Below are 17,157 nucleotides of genomic sequence, written 5' to 3'. Positions count from 1 at the left end.
AGGCCACAACAGTGAGAGGCCCGCGTATGGCAAAAAATAAAAAAAATAAAAAAAATTAAAAAAAAAAGGAAGAAGTAAACTTTACAGTAATGACAGTAATATCTACATAGAAAATCCTAAGGTATCTACAAAAAGCTCCTAGAAGCAATAAGTGAGTTTAGGGAGGTAGCAGGATACAAGGTCAACATTTAAAAAAATCAGTTGTATTTCTGTATATTAGTAATAAAATTTGGAAACAAACATTTTTTAAATGGTACCATTTACAACAACTCTATAAAGTGAAATATTGAGGTTTAATATATAAAATATGCATGGAACCTTATGCTAAAAACTACAAAATGCTGGAGTGATACACTGTGCTCATGGATTGTAAGTCTCAACATAGTTCAGTTTTCTCCAAACTGATCTAAGGATTTAATGTAATTCCGATCAAAATCCCAGCATAATTTTCTGGAGATAACAGACAAGCTGATTCTAGAATCAGCTTGTATATGAAAGGCCAAAAAATTAGAATAGCCATAATCATTTTGCAAAGGACAAAGTTGGGGGACTTACACTACTGGATTGTAAAGCTTGCAATAAGACTACAAGAATGAAGACAGTGTGATATTCATGAAAGGATAGACATATAGATTAATGGAAAAGAATGGAGATTTTAGAAACAGACTTGCACAAACATGGTCAGTTGGTTTTTGTCAATGGTACAAACACAATTTGATGCAAAAAGATAGTCTTTTAAAGGAATAGTGTTGGAACAATGGGACATTCATATACAAAAAAAAAGAAACCCAAACGAACAAATCTTGACCTCTACCTCACATTTCAAACAAAAATTAATTCAAAATGTGTTATATATCTAAATGTAAAATGTAAAACTATCAGTCTTTTAGAGGAAAACAGAGAGAATTTTGTGACCTAAGTTTGGCAAAGAGTTCTTAGCACACAAAAAGCATAATCCATATACCCCCCCAAAAAATTGATAAATTGTACTTAAAAATTAAAAGACATTGTTAAATGAATGAAAAGACAAGTTACAGACTGGAAGAAAATATTTGCAATCACATACTCAACAAAAGAACTTGTATCTAGGATATAAAAAGAACTCTCAAAATTCAACAATAAGAAAAAAACAGAAAAAAAGAATAGGCAGCAGATTTGAAAAGATACTTCAGCAAGGAAGATGTGTAGATAGCAAATAAGTACATGAGAAGATGTCAACATCATTAGTCTTTAGGGAAACAAATTAAAACCACAGTGAGATACCACTGCTCACCTATTACAAGGCTAAGATGAAAAAGAATGACCATACCAAGTATTAGAGAGGAAGTGGAGGAACTGGAACTCTCAAACATTGCTGGTAGGGATGTTAAACACTACAGACATTCTGAAAAAAAAATTGGCAGTTTCCTTAAAAATTTAAACATTCACTTACACTACCACCCAGCCATTCCGCTACTAGAAATGTTCCTGAAGCAATGAAAGCATTTGTGTGTACAAGGACTTACATAAGATGTTCATAGCAGATTTTTTTGTTACAGCCCCAAACTGTAAGCAACACAAATGTCCATCAACAGGTGAGTGGATAAACAAATTGTCCTATATCCATATAATGAAATACTACTAGGCAATGAAAAAGAATGAATATTGGTATACATAGTAACATGGATATCTCAAAATAATTACGCTGAATGAAAGAAGCTAGAGGGGGAAAAGAACACCTACTGTATGATTCCATTTTTACACAACTCCTAGGTAATGCAAACTAATCTTTTTAATTGAAGTATAATTGATTTACAATATTAGTTTCAGATGTACAATGGAGTGATTCAATTTTTTATACGTTGCAAAATGATTACCACAGTAAGTCTAGTGTCCATCTGTCACCATACAAAGTGATCACAATATTATTGACTATATCCCTTATCGTGCACATTAAATCTCTGTGATTTATTCATTTCACAACTGGAATTTGTACCTCTTAAATCTCCTCACCTGTTTCATCCCCTCACCCCTTCCCTCTGGCAACCACCCTTTTGTTCTCTGTATCCATGAGGCTATTTTCATTTTGTTTTGTTTATTTTGTTTTTTTAGATTCCACATATAAGTGAAATCATATGGTGTTTGCCTTTCTCTGTCATACTTTTATCCCTTATCATAATACCCTCTGAGTCCATCCATGTTGTTGCAAATGGCAAGATTTCATTCTTTTTTTATGGCTGAGTAATACTCCATTGTGTATGTATATTTATCCATTCATTTGTTGATGGACACTTGGGTTGCTTCCATAGCTTGCCTATTATAAATAGTACTGCAGGGCTTCCCTGTGGCGCAGTGGTTGAGAGTCCGCCTGCCGATGCAGGGGACACGGGCTCGTGCCCCGGTCCGGGAAGATCCCACATGCCGCAGGGCAGCTGGGCCCGTGAGCCACGGCCGCTGAGCCTGCGCGTCCGGAGCCTGTGCTCCGCAAAGGGAGAGGCCACAACAGTGAGAGGCCCGCGTACCGCAAAAAAAAAAAAAAAAAAAAAAAAAAAGTACTGCAGTGAACATAGGGCTGCATATAGCTTTTCAAATCAGTGGGTTTTTTTTCTTTGGAAAAATACCTAGAATTTGAATTTCTGGATGTAAGCTAGTTCTATTTTTAATTTTTTGAGGAACCTCCATACTGTTTTCCATAGTGGCTACACCGATTTACATTCCCACCAACAGTGCACGAGGGTTCCCTTTTCTCCACGCCCTCACCAACACTTGTTGTCTTTTGATAATAGCCATTCTGACAGGTGTGAGGTGATATATATCCTTGTGGTTTTGATTTGCATTTGCCTGACAGTTAGTGATGCTGAGCATCTTTTCATGTGCCTGTTGGCTATCTGTACGTCTTCTCTGGAAAAATGTCTATTCAGGTCCTCTGACCATTATTTATTATTATTATTTTTTTGCGGTACGTGGGCCTCTCACTGCTGTATAACATTGATTGATTTGCAGATAACTAATCAAACTAATTTTTTTTTCTTAAAGCAGGTTAGGTTGACAAATTTTATTTATTTATTTTTAAAGTATTTATTTATTTATTTGGCTGTGCCAGGTCTTAGTTGTGGCACGTGGGATCTTCGTTGCTGCATGCAGGATATTTGTTGCAGTATGCAAGATCTCTTAGTTGTGGCATGTGGGATTTAGTTCCCTGACCAGGGATTGAACCTGGGCCCCCTGCATTGGGAGCACAGAGTCTTAACCACTGGACCACCAGGGAAGTCCCTCAAATTAATCATTAAGTGCCAAAGCAGATCAGTCATTCCAGAGACCCCGGAGGGGAGTGAGGACACTTTTGGGGTGATGCATATATTCATTATCCCAATTGTAGTGATGATTTAATGGGTGTATACAAGGCAACATCACATTGTATTCTGTTTTGGTTTTTTTTTTTAAGTGAAAAGAAATCCCTATCTTTATTTACTGTAAATCTGAACCACAGTCCCACTGGGTTGTGGGAAATTCTATCTCATCTAGTGTCAGCCCTCCTCCCTATGGGCTGTACCAGAATATAAGAGGGTGGCATGATGTCCCCCAAACAAGCAAGACCCCAGCCCCCAGGGCATCCCTGCTCCCAGACCATGTACCCAGTCCCTGTCTGCATCCCCCTCCTCCAGACCCAGTTCTCCACTTTTGGCCCATGCAGTTCAACCCCTGAGGTGAAGGTCACTGGTCTCCTCATTCCTTTACCAAATAGGTTTTGTGAAAGATACTGAGAACTGAAAAATTTCCACTGACTCTCCAAGACCTTAATGCCCAACTGTTCCTCTCCATCCCAGATGCTAAACCCAGATTCACCAAATCACAACTCAGGGCCTTCAGACTTGCAGCTCCTGCACTGTATCCCAAAGTAGCACATCTTCAGTTTCCCCACACCTTGAAAATTTGAACAGTGCCAAATTATTCAAGCAAGGTGAACTCTGACTGACTACCAATCTAATCCATAAATCTTTCAGTTCCTGGATCCCTATAGAACGTACTGGGACTGTTTTCACATTGCAACATCTTAATAAAGGCTTAAGCTAATAGGGCTTGGGTGTTTTTTTCCCCATCCTTTCCCAGTCTATGTGTAATGTTCCTTCTAAACCCAGAAAGCTAAGTATCCTTCCCAGGAAGATAGCAGTCTCACCAGGGGCCCAGAGCTGTCCCCTTGACTGGGAATACTGTCGGGATAGCTCTGCTCAAGGCCCAGCCCTGGCTGCCCTGCACCCACCCAACCCACCGTGTCCCCCTGTGTCCCCACAGGCTGATTCGGCCTAAAAGGCACTTTCCATGGGCTCCCAGAGTCTCAGGGCCAGTGCACACATCAACAGAGAGTCTGACTTGGAGAATATTGCTCAGCTTCTATAATGCTTCTTGAACCAGGGCCACGAGTGTCGGGGACCCTTTAGTGCTTGTTTTTCGCAGGCCAAGCTCATCACAGTCCAGGTCTGAGGTTTCTTGAAGTCTGTGCCTTCGCAATTTTCTTCTCCACTGCATGCAGAAGGCAGCAACTTCCAGTTCCTCCGGATCTGGGGAAGGCTGTCTCAAACCCTGGAGGAGAGAGAGATGATTAATTACTAGGAGGCGCTGTGCACTCTCTCCCAGTGTCAGCTGATTGGAGCTCCTAGGGGATTCTTCTGAGTGATGCTGGGGCTGGTTTTCTGATATTTTAGCCCTAAATTGAATAGAGAGCAAGGAATCATGTTTGGAGAGGTCCTCTGAATTGGAGCCCACTCATTCTTAAAGGACAAGCACAACAGAACAAAGGATCTTGTCTATCACGATAGAATGTTCTGGGACTGTAGTCAATTAAAAAAAAAATCTCTCTCTAACCCAAATTCTGCCTCCTGGATCTTGCTTTATTCATTTTGCTTTATGCAAACTATCCATGGGTCTTTAGCCAGGGGCCTAAGCAGAGCCAGGACACAGGTGTACACGGCAAGCACTCAGCCTGGCCCTCAGGTTCTCCTGCGCTCAGATGGCCTGGGCATTGGGACATGGAGACTGGCCCTGCCCTGGGTGGTGCTGCAGGATCTGTGGGAGGCTGTGGCTGTGGCCACACTGGTGTGCTGGTGGGAGGGATGCTCACTGATCCATAGGGCCAGTCCTGAGCTTTTCTCTCAGCCTTCTTTATATTCAAGAAATTCTGGCACTTATAGTTCAAGTATGCACATTTTCCAAATGCTTTTCACTGGGTGTGTCTATTTTATGTACTCTTTGAATTTAATCAGTACAAAGTTTCTTTAAACTTGAAATGAAAATTCCCATTCTATTTATTTAGTGCCTCCATGCACTTGCCCACTATTCTAGGTCTCTGGCTTCATGAAGTATACATTCTAATAAGAGAGCCAGACAAACACATAAAAGTGAGGAAAAGAAGCAGACAACTACAAAATGTGATAAGTGCTATGAAGGAACCATACAAGGTACTAAAGCAGAGGACACTTGGTGCGATTTCATTTAGATATAGTGGGGGTATTTCATCCCTTTTGAGGTGGTGGAATTTAAGTTTGGGCCTAAAAGATAAGAAGGAGACAGACATAAGACAACTTGGTAGACGTGGAGGGGCAGAAATGCATCTCACACAGGTAGAACGGCACGTGTGAAGGCCCTGGCAGGGTATTCTTTTGGGCACCCAAATATTTCCCATTTCCTGCCTTCGCTTAGGACATAGAAAGCTGGAAAGGGAGTTGCTCCCACCCTAACAACAAGAAAAAGTCAGATAATCCACAAAATCATAACTTTTCTTGAACTTATTAGAGAGCTGAGGTTGAAGGGCAATGAACTGGGCTGAAATCTAAGAAAAGACAGCCACTTTCAGGGAGAGGCAGGGGCCCAGCACTGGCTTCTTTAGGATAGAGCATGGGAGGAAGATGAGACTATCATATACCTGATCAGAAGATTTTAGCTAAAATTCTTAAGAAATTGCTGTGGCCAATTGTAGATGAGTGTGAGTGTATAGGACCCATGAGAACCACAACTAAGAAAAATCCACACCTGTTCACAGGCTTTTTCCAGGACCTCTCCTGGTGCTCATGACAAAGATTTGGGACAGGGCAGGAGGTTGGGACTGTCTCCCCTATGGAGCAGGCTTTGGGAAGAGGAGCGGCCATCACTGCAACAAAGGCACAAATCTCTGCCCACATCTGTCTCTTCATGGCACAAAAGCTCAAGTCACTGAAGGAAGGACAACAAATCCTGTCATCCCCAGGGCACAGGTCAAGACCACTGCAAGAGGAGAAAGAAAACAGTATACAGCCCTCTACCTCGGGGGAAGAAGCAGAAAACCATGCTGAATTCATACTGTTAAATGTCTCCTATTGCTGAAGGAGGAACAGGATCACTGAGAACCCCAATCCTGAGATCCAGGGACACCAGGCCTGCCTACAATTGAGGCTGAGTGAGAACAACAATGAACACTACCACCTCCTCTCCAGACCAGCAATCATCGAGTCACAAGTAACAAGTAGGCTACGGAGAGGCAAGAACATTGAGAGAGAACACCCCTGAGGTGCACACTCACAAGGAAAGCCTCAAGCTGACAGTGGAACAGGAACATTGATGAAAACCCTCTGGTAACCCAGACCCCGCACTGAACACAAAGTAATGCTAGAACATTTGAATCCAGTGGTTCCCCAAGGATGACTGTAACAATGCCACCCAAACTCAGCTCAACTCCTGACTATATTGACTCACACCCCCACCTCCCACCACACACACACACTAAAGGCCTAGAAGAAGAGGTGGACCCATTTTCAGGCATACATAGTACTCATTTAGTCTCTACCAGTCTACTCATAATGTCAAGTTTTCAATGGAAAATTACAAGACACACAAAGAAGAAGAAGGATCTGCTGTCAAGAGACAAAGCAATCAAAAAACCCAAACTCAGATATGAGCCACATGTTGAAACCATCAGATAGGAAGTTAAAAATAACTATGATTTATATATTAGTGACTTCAGTGGAAAAAGTAGACAAAATGCATGAACAGATGGTGAGTTTTAGCAGAGAGACAAAAACTATGAGAAATAATCAAACAGAGATGCTAAAAATAAGAAAAACGTGGTAACAGATTGAAGAATGCTTTGACAGGCTCATCAGCAGACTGGACACAGCTGAAGAAAGAATCAGTGGAACTGAAGGTAGGTTGATAGAAATTAACCAAACTAAAATGCACAAGAAGTCAGGTGACAGGTTTGGGTAAGAAATGAAGTTGAATTTAATAGCTAAGAAGCAGGTAGAGTTTCCTCATGAATGTCTGCAATGTTGCTCTCAGCCTGTGACCTGAGTCATGGTCCTGTGCATATCTGTGCCAGTGTCCACCTTTGGGATTAGCACTTACCCGGAGACTGGCGGCTTCTGCAGCCCTCACAGTCTTAGAGGCAGTACGGAGGAGCTGCTGTGCATTTTCCACCAGGAGCTCTTCAGAGGACTTGCTTCTTGCCAAGGAGGCCTTTACTCTTGGGAGTTGACAGGAGGAAAGCAGTTAACATTATACCAGGTAAGAGGCGTAATCTCAAATAAACAAATACCAGATGGTTTTACAATGTGAGCCTGTTCCAGAAAGCTGGGATGCCTTTGTAGGGACTATTCAGAGAAAGCAAGTTCTTAAGGTATAATTTAACATTTTAACATAAAATTTATATTTTGATATTAAGAAAGTATGACTCATATAGTATCTATAAATTAACAAGAAGTATGTTTTTAAAAAATTTTTTTATTGAAGTATAGTTGATGCACAATATTATGTTACATGTGTATGATATTGATTTACAATTTTTAAAGTTTATACTCCATTTATAGTTATTATAAAATATTGGCTATATTCCCCATGTTGCACAATATATCCTTGCAGCTCATTTTATACATGATTGTTTGTACCTCTTAATGCCCTACCTTTATATTGCCTCTCCCCACTACCCTCTCCCCACTGATAACCATTATTTTGTTCTGTATATCCGTGAGTCTGCTAAGAAGTATTTTTAATGAAAATAACTGAAGAGAACTAGCAGAATAAATGCCAACATCCATACATAATGAAAGGGAACAAGAAATTTTGTCTAGAATTGCATTCAGGACTTAAAGTAAAAGTTCTAATCAAAGATCAGACTGCTGTTTCTTAATTGAATCTCAATGATACTTGCTTTAAACTGAGTGTAACTGAATTTAGTGAGACAGGTTGTTTTTCACCAATGAAAATGAAAATGCTATACATAAAATAGATAAAGAACAAGGACCTACTGTATAACACAGGGAACTATGTTCAATATTTTGTGATAACCTATAGTGGAAAAGAATATGAAAAAGAATAGATAGATAGGACTTCCCTGGTAGCACAGTGGTTAATAATCCGCCTGCCAATGCAGGGGACACACGTTCAATCCCTGGTCTGGGAAGATCCCACATGCTGCGGAGCAACTAAGCCTGTGCACCACAACTACTGAGCCTGTGCTCTAAGCCTGCGTGCCACAACTACTGAAGCCTGCACGCTTAGAGCCCATGCTCCGCAAAAAGAGAAGCCACTGCAATGAGAAGCCCGTGCACCTCAACAAAGAGTAGCCCCCGCTCGTCGCGACTAGAGAAAGCCCGTGCGCAGCAACGAAGACCCAAAGCAGCCAAAAATAAATAAACTGATTGAAAAAAAAAAACAGATAGATTGATTGATTTAGATAAAACTGAATCACTTTGCTATACACCTGAAACTAACACAACATTGTAAATCAACTATACTTCAATAAAAAATAAAATTAAAAAGAAAATGAAGATGCTGTGAAACTTAAGTGACTAACTTTGGTAAAATCTCAGGACTTCCAGATCCTTTAGAGGACTGAGAGCTTGATAAATGTACCTGTATTAATCATGCCTTTTTATTTTCTGTGTTTCTGATGCACTATCTTAGGGCCATCTGATGTTGGAAAAACTGCCCCTCCCAGGGTTAGCCAATTCTTAGAGTAAACCACTTGCCTGCAAGTGCACTTACACATGCAAACCAACCAATCCAAAGTTCACACCCCCAACCTTCTCCTTTATAGCGCTCTTATACTCTGGGCCACTATTCCCCTGCCCTAATCACCCCAGGGCCAGGTGCCGGACAGCTAGAGATAATCTCTATACTCCAGAGCCCAAATTCAAATTAACCAATCCTAAACCTGTTTCGCCTACGTCCCCTGACTTGTCCATTCCTTCCCACAAGAACACAGTAAAGGATTTGTCCACGCTTTCCCCTCACTCCTTCTGCTTTTTGACTGACCCTGGTGCTTCCCTATGCGGTCCTACCGACATGACTCCTGTTTCTAAGGGTCCGTGAGGGATTCTCTTCCTTGTTTTCTTCCTTCTTCCTTGTCATGTCCATGTTTGCATGTCCTACTATACCTGATTTAGACAAATCCGGAGTATCCTTACAACAATACCCACATTTGAAATGCTAAAATTAATTGCAGTTCCTGTATCTTAAGTAGAAAAAATTTGGTAGCTAACTGTGAGATGATTTTGTGCCTGAAATATTATTTCCTAGAGAACAGTAACCAGGCTTTATGTTTAGTTTTAAAACAATTTATATACCCTGGTCTTGGCGATGTTATTTTTATGCCTCACAATAATTGATAATAGTCTTAACTACCAAGCTTTCCCATAACATATTACTAATAAACGTTTGTTACTGATGAATATGCCACTGCAGGTATTAAGGGACTTGGGTGGAAATGAAACCATCCTATACTTCTATTCTGGTGTTCTATATTATCAACGTGAAAACTGTTATATGGAGACAATGACCAAAAACTGCTCAACTCCAGAATTTGGGCACATTAAATGAATTAATCTTAACATAAGCCTTGTGCTGGCATAGTTTTTCTTAGGCAAATGACATTTAAAATGCTTTCACTTTGCAACTAGTGTATTTTTAGAGATAACCAGCTTGTTTGTTAGATATGATTCGTATAAAAACAAATAGAGAGCTAATGGTGAAAATGTAAACATGATTGTAAAGTAGAGATCAATCAGTCATCTATGCTTGTATATTAACCCTGAAGTGTTGTGAGCCCAGCAGCACCACTGGAGTCACTGTTATGAAGGGAGGAGGGACCGATGTTGAAGGAGAGCCTAAGTTCTGATGTATTTGATTCTTAATCCTTATGGGGACTTAAGGACTCCGTGCTTCCACTGTGGGGGGCACAGGGTCGATTCCTGGTCGGGGAACTAAGATCCCACCTGCCACGCAATGCCGCCAAAAAAATAGAAAAAAATTTTTTTAAATCCTTATGGTTACTTTTCCTCACACCTACTCAGGAACTAGTTTTCCATGTTAAATATTTTTTCTTTCTTAAGTATATTATCAGATATGTTTGTGATATAGTGAGAAATGACAGTAGCCTAAATGTGTTTTTTGTGCTCTGTAATTATACTGTGTATTTTTAACATTTGATATTCCCCAAATAAATGTAGATTCTTGGAGGATAAAAAACATTAAAAGGAGTATACAAAAGAAGGAATTATATTCCCCCCTCCAAGCCCTCCCTTTGGGTCTCGAGGAAGAAGACAGCAACTTCCCTTCAAAGCCATTTCCTACCTGGAGATGATGCGGAGCTGGCTGCTCATTGTCTGAATCTGCTCTACCATATACAGAAGCTCCTGGGAACATCTTTGGTCTACACAGTTCTTAGCAATGATGCGGATAAGTCTGGCGAAGTTTTGTCCGGAAGTCGCAATTTTCCTGGCAGAGGTAATGAGCTGTTCTTTGGTCTATACCAAAAGAAATGAGAGAGTTGGAAGTAGGTGAACAACGCCTCCGCAAGTTTTCCCTAAGAAATCGGTGGCAAATGGTAAACATCCCAAACTTGCTTGGTACAACTTATTTCAGCCCCAGAATGAACATATTTTAGCTTGGTCTAAAACTGTGATGTCCTGAACCTCCTCCAGAGGCTTCAAGACCAGACACTCCAGGTTAGCAAGAAGCTTATTCTCTTTAAAACCACAGAATGAGGTGGTTCAGGCCCATCTGTCCGTGGGGACTGCTGAAGGGAAGGTGGCCCAGCCTCCTGGTCTTGGGCTAGATTTTCTGCACAGGAGCTGTGGCCTGCAGTGGCTCAGAGAGAGTTTTCAGCAGCCCGGAGGCAGAGATAAGCTCCCTAAGAAGGGCCAGGTGTGAGGAACGTGCAGGTTGAAGGAGGTCTTGGCTTGACCAAAGGGTCAAAGGCCTATAGCCACATGTAGAGCTTCCCAGTTGGGAACTGATAATTAGTGGGTTGGTGACAGAAGCCTTTTCCTAACCAGGTCTGAAAAGACTTCAGAGAACAAGGAAAGGAGACTGGCCTGGCTTTTGTTGTGGTCAGGGAATGGGGCCAGGGTGGGAGTTTCCACTCAACAGTCAGGGCTTGTGTGGTTTGAACTTCCCACTAGCACCAAAGGAGACCGTGCCTGGACCTTTTTGTTGGCTTGCCCAGATGTGGAGCATGAGGGGAAGAAGGAGGAGTGGGTGGGGCGTGAAAGCTGTCAGCAAACATTAACAATGGAATCAGACTCTTATTATTGTACCTGCCCTGTTGAGGGGCCCCTAAATTCCATGAGGATGGACATTAACTTAATGGACAGAACTTACTTTTGTCTGCCCCATTCTTTTTGTAATGGCCAGCCCTGGTGGGGAGCCACTTCCGGCTCCCTCTCCTGCATGTATCATGCTGTCTCAGCTTCTCCAGTAAGGAAGAAAACAATCCTAATAAACCTATGTTAGAGGCTTAGTTTATTAGAGGTATTTGCAATTCCAGATAAGAAAGGAGTGGGTACAGATGTGTCCAATGCCTAATTCAAGCAACTCCAAGCTCCACAGCAGACCAGTCCGAGAAACCTCCCTTTCAAATGGGAGAGCCTTTTTGAAACACAGAACTCAAGCAGCCAGCCCTAAATTAGCCAAATCTGTGCCAGGTCATTTGACACTATGTTGCCCCTTCTTTTTAAAAAACTGACGTTGCGGGCTTCCCTGGTGGCGCAGTGGTTGAGAGTCCGCCTGCCGATGCAGGGGACGCGGGTTCGTGCCCCGGTCCGGGAAGATCCCACATGCCGCGGAGCCTGCGCGTCCGGAGCCTGCGCTCCGCAACGGGAGAGGCCCGCGTACCGCAAAAAAAAAGAAAAAAAAAACTGATGTTGCAACCCCAAACCAAGCCCCATCCCAAACATCCAAGGCAGCACACGTCTTTATGATGTCCCAGGAGAATACATGAGTCCTCACACCCTCGAGAAGTTGTTTTTGTTTTATGATATGCCACCCCCGTTAGCAAATGAGTCCGACAATATGTACTTCACTTCTCTCTGGATAAGGCTTGGGTTTAGGCAAGCACTGCATCTGTCAGCTCTCTGCCTGTACCAAATGTGGGTTTGGTTACCTGATTTCAGAATTACTGGTCTTTAGGATAAGAATGAAAAGGAATACGAAAGAAATAGGAGAGAGGAGGGTGAGAGAACCGCTCTTTTTTCCTGTGGGTATTTTATTTTGTACACATGACTGTGGCCGTTTCCCTGACCTAGATAATGACGTGAGGAATGGCTATCGTCCTCTGCTGGCACACAGACAGTGCTGACGAAGGTCGTGATGCTGGAAAGTCTTTAGTAAGAACATCTCCATGTGTGAAGGGGGAGGGCTCAACTGAGGAGGTCAAGCTGGAATATTCCAGAACTCATAACCTGGGTCTCAAAGGTGCCAGAGAAAACTCAAACCACATGAGAATAATCTTTTGTAGACCTCTGCCAGGAAAGGAGGTGCCTACCTTTTCTGCCTCTCCAAGGGAAACCTTCATCCAATCTCCCCATCTTCCTCCCTGCTTCCTCAAGTTCTGCCCCCAGCCTCAGGGCTGAAGAGTTGCTAATACGGTTGACTCAAGAGTACTGCTCTGCCCCCATGCCTGTGCTACCTGTTACCCGCGCCCCCCAATCAGCCACTTTAAACTCTTTTCTCTGTTTTACTCAAGAGCACCAGGGACTTTGGTTGTTAAAATCTGATTGGTATTAAGGTCGAGATTTGGAGGATTCGGGGGGAAATTCTGCATAGTCACTCCATTTTACCAGGCACTAGCCTCACTGTTAAAAATCACCATTTGCTTTTCCTTTTGTCATTTCCCTTTAGCGCACATTTCCCCAGGGAACTGCACGGGCTGGAGAATTTGCACATTCTTGGGCCCTCAGCCACATGGCGCCATCGGCACCCAAGTCCTATATAAATTAGAATATCTGAGATGTTTGGAAGGAAAACGGAAGTCAGCAAGAAGTGGTAACTGCTCCCACTTTTGACCTAATGACCTTGGGGTAACTGTTCCAGTGAGAAACTAACTGAAGTGGACATGGGTTGGGAGAAAGAAGAGGCCAATGAAACGTCTGAGTCTTGGGTGTGGTAGGGCTGCTGGGCAGGGCTTTGCAGTCACCTAGTCTGGAGGTGCCCTGACATCCAAGCTTCTCTCCGGGCCCCGCTCCTCTACCGCGTGTGGCCCAGCCACGGGTTTGGGGGCCATGAGTACCCAGCAGACCTACACTAGAAGGCATTTTCTAAATGGCTCTTGGTGCCATTCGATCTCTTCCTTCTGGTCCCCACACTCAGTAAATGGACTTCTTTTATTTTTTTCAATGTTGATGTGTGTGTGGATGGTAAATGATGCTTAACTACATTGAATCAAGGAGATGGCTAAAGAGAATCAGAACAGGTGACCTGTGGTTGTAGTTGCCCCCCATCCCAAAGCCAGTGGAAAGTAGCCCCCATCCTCTCCAGGCTGTGCTGGCCCTGAATGGCCATCCTTCAGGAGCTTGCAGCCCTGTTACCTCTCTTTTGGGGAATTTTTAAAGATGTAAATGGCTCCCTTCAGTTCATCCTCTGGGATAGGAATGGGTCTTGATTTTACTAAACTGCAGCTTCCGGCAAATTATCTTCCCTGACGGACTAAGACAAAGCCTTAGTAACGAGCCCACAGGAGGAGGGAAGAGAAAAATGAAGTGAGCTCTATGATACGCCCAGATGGCGAGAGAAGACAGCACAGAAAAATGCTACGTGCCCGATGGCCCCCGCTCGTGGTCCCTCTGTCCTGGGTGCTGCCTGGCTGTCCTGGCTCCTGCAGGGCAGCAGCTGGGAGACCCGTTTCCCCCCGTGGTGCCCAATCCTCCCACCACCCACTGAAGGTCAAGTACCAAGATGCATCCTCTCCTCCTCAGACTCTGAGCCATCAGGAACACCTCCTTGGCCATCTCCTGGATAACCTGGGTGATTCTGTTCACGCTGCCATCCTCTGGGAGGGGCAGATCCACCTCAGTGTGCGGCCAGGCTGGACAGCCGGGGGAGCTGCCAGGGGTGCCACTATGCTGGTGCTGTAAGAAGAAGACAGGGTGCAACTGATGAAATTCAAGATGCTCAGATCTTTTAACTGCAGTGGGGATGTTAATGGCTTCACCATTTTTAAAATAAGAGTGGGAATCAAGAGGGTTTCCTGATCCCCACATGCCAGCAGCTCTTGACAATCTCCTCCAAATACCTAGGAAAAAAGTGAGAAGAGGAAACAATGAATCCCTATTGCTCTGTGCTCCTTTCACCCAAAATTTGCATAAACTGCAACCGGGCAGACTCAGATCCCCCGTATAGTTAAAATATCACATTTTCTTTCCTTTGGTGAATTTTCAGGGCTTACCTGGGAGAATCTCTAGCTCCTTGAAGAAATTCGGGAATCCTTGAATGTCCCTACTTTGGGACAGTTTCATATCAATTATTCCATGTGAAAGGACTTTACAGTTCTGGTATGAATAATTATTTTCCCGCATTAACTTGCTTATTATTTTCTAGTGAGAAAAACAGCAGCTTCTGCCAACCAGAAGTGGGTGAGGCCATGTTATTCTTTTTTGGACCCTAAGTGGGGCCTCCCCTAAGCCTTTTCCAGACTCTGGAATCGAGACCAGGTGTACTTCCCTTGAAGGTAAACCCAATAACAAAGTGTCAAGAGTGGCCTTGATCTTCTCTCGGCCTCACGCACCAGATCCTGAGCTCCTGGGGGTAGGGGCTGTGCCCCGGGTGCAGGTGGGAAGGAGAACATGGGTGGGAGGAACCTCTGGGCCTTCCTACACCCTGACTTCTCCCCCAAGACCCCAGTGTATCATGCTGATGTCTCAGAAGGGTCATAACGTAGCTGTTGGAAAAGTATGAGTGTGATAGCAAATTCTATCTAAATTGGGAGATATAAGTTCATGATCCTGTTTGGTCTGAGGCTATATAGGTAGCAAATATTTCACCAGGAGAGGAATGGAAATCAAAGGATAACTGCTCCAGGCATGTGTCCCTTCCACCCCCGCCTTGTTGGCCACTTTGTCCAGTCTTTGTCATGCTGCACTCACTGCCGAGCACACAGGAAGGGTGCTGAGCTAAAGATGTGAAATCAGGAGACCAATGATCCAAGGAAGGGGTTGGATGAATCGCATCATTTGGCTGTAGCTGTAGAGCTCAGGTGGGTGTTTAAGCGAGCGGTTGCCATGTGACAGACAAGGGGACGTATGTGAGTCTGGGACCAGGAGACCGTGGAGGCTGGGATCTAAGTGACCTGCCCTGGGGTGTGGGTGCTCCACATCGTGGTGCTCGGCCCCAAGCTTGGCCCAGGAGCAAGCAGAGGCAACAGCTGCCAAGCATGTGGGGAAAGCCCTGATCATTTGGGTTTGACTCAGAAGTTGTCCAGATGCTGGGAACAGCAACCAGCCAGGTGGGTGGCTGGAGGTGGCACAGGGCATCCATAGTGAAGGCTTAACTGCAGGCTGTTTTCCTCTCCAACCGTAAAGTATTCACTTCTACACTGGGAGCACATCTGAGCACAGGTATGCGCCCTCCGGGCTCACAGCCACTTGCAAACCAATTTCACTTCAGAGCTCTTATTGCCTGCAATGTCCTTCCTCTCTTCTCTGGCAAATACAAATCCCAAATTGCCTTTGAAGCTCAACTCAAGACCACCCTCCTCTCAGGAGACATCTAGAATATCTGCTCTATCCCTCCCATTACCATTTTGCCCCAAATTTGAACCCCTTCTGCCCTTCTAGGCTGTCTTTAGTATCCCAGCAAGCAATCTAAATCACTTACCATGCACCTGCGATGCCCCAGACACGGTGCTTGTCCTGAAGGATCTAAAGATGAGTAAGATGAAGTCCTTGACCTTTAGCGGCTGAGAGTTTAGACTTTCTGTGCTAGTGCACATTGAGAAGTCACCTGGCTTTTTTTGTATTACATCTTCAATTAAATAATGCCCCACCTTCTGAAAACTGTTTGTTGGCCTCGTTTTAGACAGGTTGGGATGCCCCGACTGCTGGGAGGGGCAAGTCGGAGCCTTTTCTGGAGAAGGACCAACACACGGAGGGCCAGGAGGCTGCCCAGATGGGGCCCGGCATTATGTGACATGAAGAGAAAGGTGAGAACTCAACTGAGACTAAGACTCAACCGTAGTGACTAAAAACCAGGGTGAAAATGGCAAATATGGGATTTGGTGGGCCTTGAGCCAAGGCCTAGGCTACTAGGAAATATTCTTTTCAACTCATGCCTCGTATTCAACTGTCAGGGACCTTCAGCATCCAAAGCTGGCAGTGTCTCCAGGCTCTTCAGTAATGAAGGAGGCTAGGACTCTGTTGGAGAGCCCATAACTGGAATAAAGAGTTTCCAGATCGTGACTTACAAGTGCCCAAAAGATGCACCTTCCCAAGGCCATGCCCTCCCTCAGGGGCTCACAGTTTGAGGTGCTGTTCTGGGCTGTGTGGAGGGTGTCTCCACCCCCCAGGAGCCCCAGGGAGTGGGACAGTGGAGCAGACACACACCAGAGATGGTGATTCTCCCTTCTCCAATTGCCCTCCCACCCGGGGGTAGCCCAGCAGGACCCCTGTCCCTACTGTCCCCTTCTATGCACTGGAATTATGTGTATGAAGGAGAATGCTTCCCTGGGGTAGGAACCTTGGAATGTGAGGCCTTGCTCTTCACCCAGAGACAAGCAGCCTGCAGCAGGAGAAGTGACACCCCTTCGTGGACAGAAGGGGTGATGAGGGCTGAATGAGCCTGCTGTTCTCAGCATTCTGGGTGCCGGCTGACCTGGGCGCTCAGTTCTCTGAAATGCTCGTGTCGGGAGGCTTTGCTGAGAAGGGGACTGTGTCAGCTGAA

General features: G+C 44.2%; 1 protein-coding gene across 1 annotated transcript in view; it reads right to left on the bottom strand.

Annotated features, from left to right (window-relative positions):
* Positions 1–4,371: 4,371 nt before the first annotated feature.
* LOC307063981 (uncharacterized protein) overlaps positions 4,372–17,157 on the bottom strand; it is a gene marked incomplete at both ends in the record, with an annotated part of 32,986 nt that continues 20,200 nt past the window's right edge. Inside the window, 4 exons of the mRNA XM_079720394.1 lie at positions 4,372–4,560; positions 7,354–7,471; positions 10,579–10,751; positions 14,175–14,351. Of these exons, the coding sequence (XP_079576520.1) occupies positions 4,372–4,560; positions 7,354–7,471; positions 10,579–10,751; positions 14,175–14,351 (657 nt within the window). The remainder of the gene's footprint in view (positions 4,561–7,353; positions 7,472–10,578; positions 10,752–14,174; positions 14,352–17,157) is intronic.

This window comes from Hyperoodon ampullatus, assembly GCF_949752795.1.
Source record: "Hyperoodon ampullatus genome assembly, chromosome: 15".
NCBI classification, from domain to species: Eukaryota; Metazoa; Chordata; class Mammalia; order Artiodactyla; family Ziphiidae; genus Hyperoodon; species Hyperoodon ampullatus.
Note: the sequence above shows the minus strand (reverse complement) of the source record. Positions and strands in the feature narration are given on the sequence as shown.